General features: G+C 46.9%; 1 protein-coding gene across 1 annotated transcript; it reads right to left on the bottom strand.

Annotated features, from left to right (window-relative positions):
- Positions 1-596: 596 nt before the first annotated feature.
- Positions 597-1,443, bottom strand: Dppa5 (developmental pluripotency associated 5). Its single transcript, XM_041679381.1, has 3 exons — positions 1,332-1,443; positions 1,073-1,252; positions 597-655 (listed from the first exon to the last, which is right to left on the bottom strand). Exons 1-3 carry the CDS (start codon positions 1,441-1,443, stop codon positions 597-599), a joined length of 351 nt encoding a protein of 116 aa, XP_041535315.1.
- Between the last annotated feature and the right edge of the window lie 4,364 nt (positions 1,444-5,807).

Genomic DNA, 5,807 nt, shown 5'->3' with positions numbered 1-5,807 from the left:
GGCCCAAAGCTACTGAGAAATTCTGTCTTGAAAAAAAAACAAAACAAAACAAAAACAAGAAACAAAAGATCCCACAAGCTGTACTCTGTCGAGGCATTTACAAGGATACAAAGGTGCACTGGAAAGGGTTCTGACTCTTCCATATTCTTAACGATGGAGAGCATGCAAATATTATTTTCCATTGGTGCCCTTTAGAGCTTTTGATTCTTCATGATCAACCAGCTGAACTCCAGACCGCATGGCACACACTTCCCTAGGATCTCAGTCCAGTGACAAGCTGTAAGGGTTAAGCTTAAGATTCACACCTTCGTGGTGCAACGGATGTAGAACTGTGGCCTTCGATCCATTAGATACACAGTCAAGAAGCTATCTGATTTATTTAAATTGTGCTGTTTATTATTTACTAGCAACCTTGGAAAGAGACAGTTTCATCAGACCTCACTGCAAGGCAGGGATCCAGGAATAGCTCGTTAGTCCGCGAAGGATTTATCAAAGTAAAAAACACACACCAGATTTATCAAAGTAAAAAAAACACACACCAGAACCAGGCCAAAACTGGCCACAGCCTAATCAGTCACACTGCCTACAAACAGGCTTCACTCCAAACACTTTCCTAGTTCCAGGGTCTTCATGGCTTCCTCCAGGTGGAGCATTCCTGCATGAGAAGCACCGACAGGATTAAGTGCAGGGGAACAATAGGAGCCCTCCCGATTCACCGCCTCTAACAGCATCTTTTTGTGACTCTCTAATCGGAGTCCGGTATTCTGGGTCTGGAACCAGGCACCACTAGGCCAGTTCTAACGTTCTCCTAGAAGCCTGGAGATTGGGGGGGGGGGGGGGGGGGGGGGGGACACAGTTACCTCGGATAACCCTACCCAGAGGGACCAGTCCCAACCCCCTCTTATTACCTTACACACACCTCTGCGGCCCCAACCACTAAAAGATTCTCAGAGACTGCCCAGAGAGCAAGGGGTCCCAGGTGATGCCCACGGCACGTCACCCTTCGGGGCATGCAGGCAGTGGAGAAGGGGAGTCAGCGTGGTGGAGGCATGAGCCTTGGTTGGAGTCTCACCTCTCTCCTGGCGTAGACGGTACCTCTCAGCCATGGACTGAAGCATCCATTTGGCCCGAAGCTTGTGGTTGTAAGAGCCGTAAACTAAGACCTCGGTGAGTTCGGAAGACTCCAGGGCCTTCAGTTCGAACATAGCCTGGCTCACCTTCTCGAAGTGAGGGATTCGAGAGCCGTGTGGGCCTGTTGGAGAAAGGAAATGAGCGGTCCAGGCCAGGGAGCCTGGACCTGAGCTTGGCAACCAGGACAAGACTCCACTCACCAAACAGAAATTTTAACACCAGTGTCTGGACTCGGAATACTTCCGGATCTTTCAGGTCTTCAGGAATTTTCACCCATGGTGGGATATCTTTACGGGTCCGGAAAGTTCCCATCTCAGTTCCTCCGCAAACAACCAGTTCGCAGCCTTGTGGCCCACAACCCCAGCACCTGTGAGGGCAGCGGCTGGCTAGACCACACCCACTAGGGTCCTCCCACTTCGGGGCCCAATCTCAGACTCAAGGCTTGCACCTTCAGGCTGCGCCCTTGGAAGACAACATCAGTCCACCGTCAGCCCAGCCATCCTAAACTAAGTACTGTAGTTGTTCTTCCAAACAACAGGGAATTTAAGAATAGAAGTCGGAGCCGATCGGTGGTGACGCACACCTTTAATCCCAGCACTCGGGAGGGAGAAGCAGGCGGATCTCTGGGAGTTTGAGGCCAGCCTGGTCTACAAGAACTAGTTCCAGGACAGGCACCAAAGCTACAGAGAAACTTTGTCTCAGAAAAAACAAACAAACAAACAAACAAAAAAGTCGGTGCTGATGGTCTTCCTCTGGGAAATAACTGATTAGGCCTGAACCCAGAAGCGCAGGAATCCACACTGAAAGATTCAAAGACTTCTAAAAGACTCCCCAACCTGAAGGAGTTAGATCCTGGGGTGTCATTTTGTGTGGTCCCTGAGCAACTTCCAAAGAGTCCATTATAATTCTTGTCATTTAATAAACGTGAAAACAATATTTGGGAATTCGTTCTTTTCTCTGGAAGCTCAGGTGCCCTCAAAGTGTGCCCCACGATCCTCCTTGAAGGTCCTGATTTGGATGTTTTGCAGTGACCTGGATTTCAAAGCTCACCTCGTATTGAAAGACCCTCAACGAGGACCTCTTTTCGGGAGGAGACCTCCCCAACGCCAAGGAACAGGCTGAGACCGCACGGATGCAAATCGCAAGAGGTTTATTGAGTAGACACAGGTACCTGTGGGCAGCAAGATCTCTCGGAAGATTTGCGCACCTGCCAACTGGAGGGCGGGCTTTTTATAGGGAAGAGCAAAAAGCAAGTTTACAGAAGCAAAAGCGTGGTTATCGATCGACCGGAATGAGGCGGGGGCATGAATGGTTTCCCCTCTCAGCATGGGTGTCAGCAAGAAGCAAGTTTACAGAAGCAAAAGCGTGGTTATCGGAATGCGGGGGGGGGGGGGGGGGGGGGGGGGGGGTATGAAAGGTTTCCTCTCTCAGTATGGATGCCTGGCAACAATCATCCTGTTCCTATCTTATACCTAACCTGCTTTGTTGACATCCCATCTTATTGACATCTTGCCTTGCAGTCTTCCTATCTCTATCTCCTGTTCTTTCAGGCACCTGGGATGTTCTAACGGGAGCAGGCTGGCTGCTGATCCAGAGATTTGTTTAAAACAAACAGGACGTTCCCCCGGGAGCATGCTAGCTGCGGGTTTTGAGGAGGGGGTCTGTAGGGTCTTTCAGTATGTGCCTTGCCTGACTTCTCCACCCCAAATTGGTCTAGGCTTCAGACTATCCTCTGAATAAATTTGGTTTATTCGTTATTTAAAACACTATTTCAAACAAAGTTGAAGGCACATAGTGGGTTCACTGGTAATGTAAGACTTTAAGACAATCCTGAAGCCATTTTTGACAATTCTGAATTCTCTCAGCCTCTGTGCCATAGTGCTTCCCCTCCTCCCCTGGGAACCAAGGACCTAACAGCTACACTCGCACGTACTCAGTTCCTGAACAATTACCCATATACGTATGCTTTGGTTCGGTCCCCTGGGAAACAGGGTCAAAATGACTTCTTACCTCATCTGATCTGGCAACAGCTCTCCAGTCAATTATTGGTAATAGTCCTTTCAAATAAGCCAATCAGAATAGTCAAAGAACAACCCCCCTTGCTTCTGTGGCCCCTTTAAAAGTAGACTGTACCCGCTCTTCGGGGTCCCTCGGCTTCCCGAATGCTGGGGGACCCTGTCATGACAGAATTAATAAAATCCTCATGCTTTTGCATCGGCTGTGGTGTGTGAGATGATCTCTGAGGGCGACTCCTCGGTGTTTGGACGCTAGAGTCCAACAGTAAAAAGGTGATTTCAGTGTTTTATAGTTTATGATGAAGACGAAGTTGGGTTTTTCCAGGCCCAGAACAGCCTGGTCACAGGTAAAGTCCTTCCAGATGGCAAAGTTTTCATTTGTTTTTGTTTGTTTGCTTTGTGTGTGTGTGTTCGTTTGTTTGAGACGTGGTTTCTCTGTGTGGCTCTGGCTGTTGTGGAGCTTGATCTGTAGACCAAACTGGCTCGAGAATTGAGAGATCCGCCTGCCTCTACCTGGGATCAAAGGTGAGCGCCATCACCACCCAGCTTGGTTTGAGTTTTATTGTAACCACTAACATTAACAAGTTAGAAAATGAGCTGAGCAGTGGTGGCACACACCTTTAATCCCAGCACTTGGAAGGCAGAGGCAGGCAAATCTCTGTGAGTTCGAGTTCAGCCTAATCTATAAGAAAATGATCACTAAGCCGGGCGATGGTGGCGCACGCCTTTAATCCCAGCACTCGGGAGGCAGAGGCAGGCGGATCTCTGTGAGTTGGAGGCCAGCCTGGTCTACAGAGCTAGTTCCAGGACAGGCTCCAAAGCCACAGAGAAACCCTGTCTCGAAAAACCAAAAAAAAAAAAAAAAAAAAAAAAAAGAAAGAAAAAGAAAATGATCACTAATTGCTAAAAATTGTTGGAAGAAGGTGCTCGAAAAGTAGGTACTTAGAATGTAGGGAGCCACCTCGCTTTAGACAAGAAACAAGTGGCTTTAGACTAGAAACAATACAACAAAGGGACATCTGGTTTATCAATTGTGATGTAAACAAAGAAAGTCAGAGGGGCCTTTTATTAGTAGATTAAAGAGTCGGTAGCCAACCTTTGATCCCAGTGGAGGCAGACGGAGCTCTGTGAGTTCAAGGTCATCCTGGTCTACAAAGAGAGTTCTGGGACAGCTAGGTCTATTACACAGAGAAACCCTGTCTCAGGAAAAAAACAAAAAAACAAAAAACACAATAATAATAAATAAATAAATAAATAAATAAATATAAAGGGACATTAAAATGCTGTGCAAATATTCTTGACTCAAAGACTGTTTCATTGCAATGGAGAGAACAAATATGAAGTATATTACAAAGTTGTTCAGAAATATTTAGAGTGGCTGGAATAAGCACTTGGGAGGAACCTGAGTTCAGAGCCACACTGAGCTATGTTGTGAGACCCTGTCTCAACAATGACAAAAAAGAGGGGTCTTGAGAGACAGCTCCATGGTTAAGAATGCTGTGTGGAAGTGTGTGTGTGTGAGTTTAGATGGTTACGTAGGCCAGAGGTCAGATCCCCTGAAGATGGAATTACAGGATTACACAGGTACTAAAAGACCAAAATCTGCATCTTTCCAAAGAGCGATAAGGCCTCCTAAGGTTGAGCTCTCCCCGCTCCAAAGCAAAACCAAGGATCTACACTCTCCACACTTCCACAGTTTTCATTCTATTTAAAATATTTTTTGTGTAGGTTAATGAAGTAAAAATAAAATAAAATAAAATAAAAAAGGAAAGGGTGTGACAGCTTCTAGGTGTGGGGGAGAACGTTTCCTGTAGATGTGTGAGAACATAGCCAGAAGCGGGGACATTGGGGGAGCCCAGAGTGTACATATACCTTAGCCATGTGAGGAGAGCGGGGAGGAGGGGAGAGAAAGAGCAGCTGGGCCAAGAAACTGGCCAAGAGAGTAGACCGGAAAGGGCAGGCAACCAAAACGGCTGGATTATAAGAGGAAGGGCAGTCCAGCCCCTGGGCTGGAGAAATTTAAGGTGAGGTGGGGTATGCCAGCCACACCCTATCATAGGCAGGGACTAAAGAATGTGTTGAATAGGCACCCAGCCATTTGTCCCAGGTTTGAGCTCTAACAGTTACAAGTGTGTGCACACACTTGAGGAGGCAGTCAGAGGGCAGTTTAGAAGCCGGTTGGTTCTCTGCATGCACAATGTGGGACCTGGGATTTGAACTCAGGTTTGGGAGACAGCTAGTAGGCACAGCACACGAGGACTGAGTTTGTTTTCCAGCATAGACTTAAAAAGCAGGGCATCCATGAAGTACCTATAATCATAGTGTTGAGCAGGGCAGTGGCGGGGCACAGCTTTAATCCCAGCACTCGGGAGGCAGAGGCAAGAAGATCTCAAAAGTTTGAGGTCAGTCTGGTCTATATTAGCAAGCTCCAGAAAATCCAGGCCATATAGTGAGACCCTGGGTTGGGTTTTTTTTTTCTGTTTTTTTTTCTTTTCTTTTTTTTTTTTTTTTTTTTAAGGTGGAGAGATCTTAAGAGAACAACAATTGTTGTTCTCTGGATACTCCATGTATTTCTCAACAGGTACATGTGAACAGGAATGTACACATTCACTCTCTCTCTGTGTCTCTCTGTCTCTCTCTCTCTCTCTCATACACAAAGTA

Source organism: Microtus oregoni, unplaced genomic scaffold (assembly GCF_018167655.1).
Source record: "Microtus oregoni isolate MIOR12 unplaced genomic scaffold, Mior012 000032F_ref0000030, whole genome shotgun sequence".
Lineage (NCBI taxonomy): Eukaryota > Metazoa > Chordata > Mammalia > Rodentia > Cricetidae > Microtus > Microtus oregoni.
This window is presented reverse-complemented; position numbering and strand designations above follow the sequence as displayed.

Excerpts from the sequence above, each read along its gene's own strand:
- Dppa5 (XM_041679381.1), bottom strand. The coding sequence starts at position 1,443 with ATGGGAACTTTCCGGACCCGTAAAGATATCCCACCATGGGTGAAAATT. Across the intron at positions 1,253-1,331 it reads GGTGTTAAAATTTCTGTTTG|GCCCACACGGCTCTCGAATC; the intron begins GTGAGTGGAGTC and ends TTTCTCCAACAG. Across the intron at positions 656-1,072 it reads CCGTCTACGCCAGGAGAGAG|GAATGCTCCACCTGGAGGAA; the intron begins GTGAGACTCCAA and ends CTTCTCATGCAG.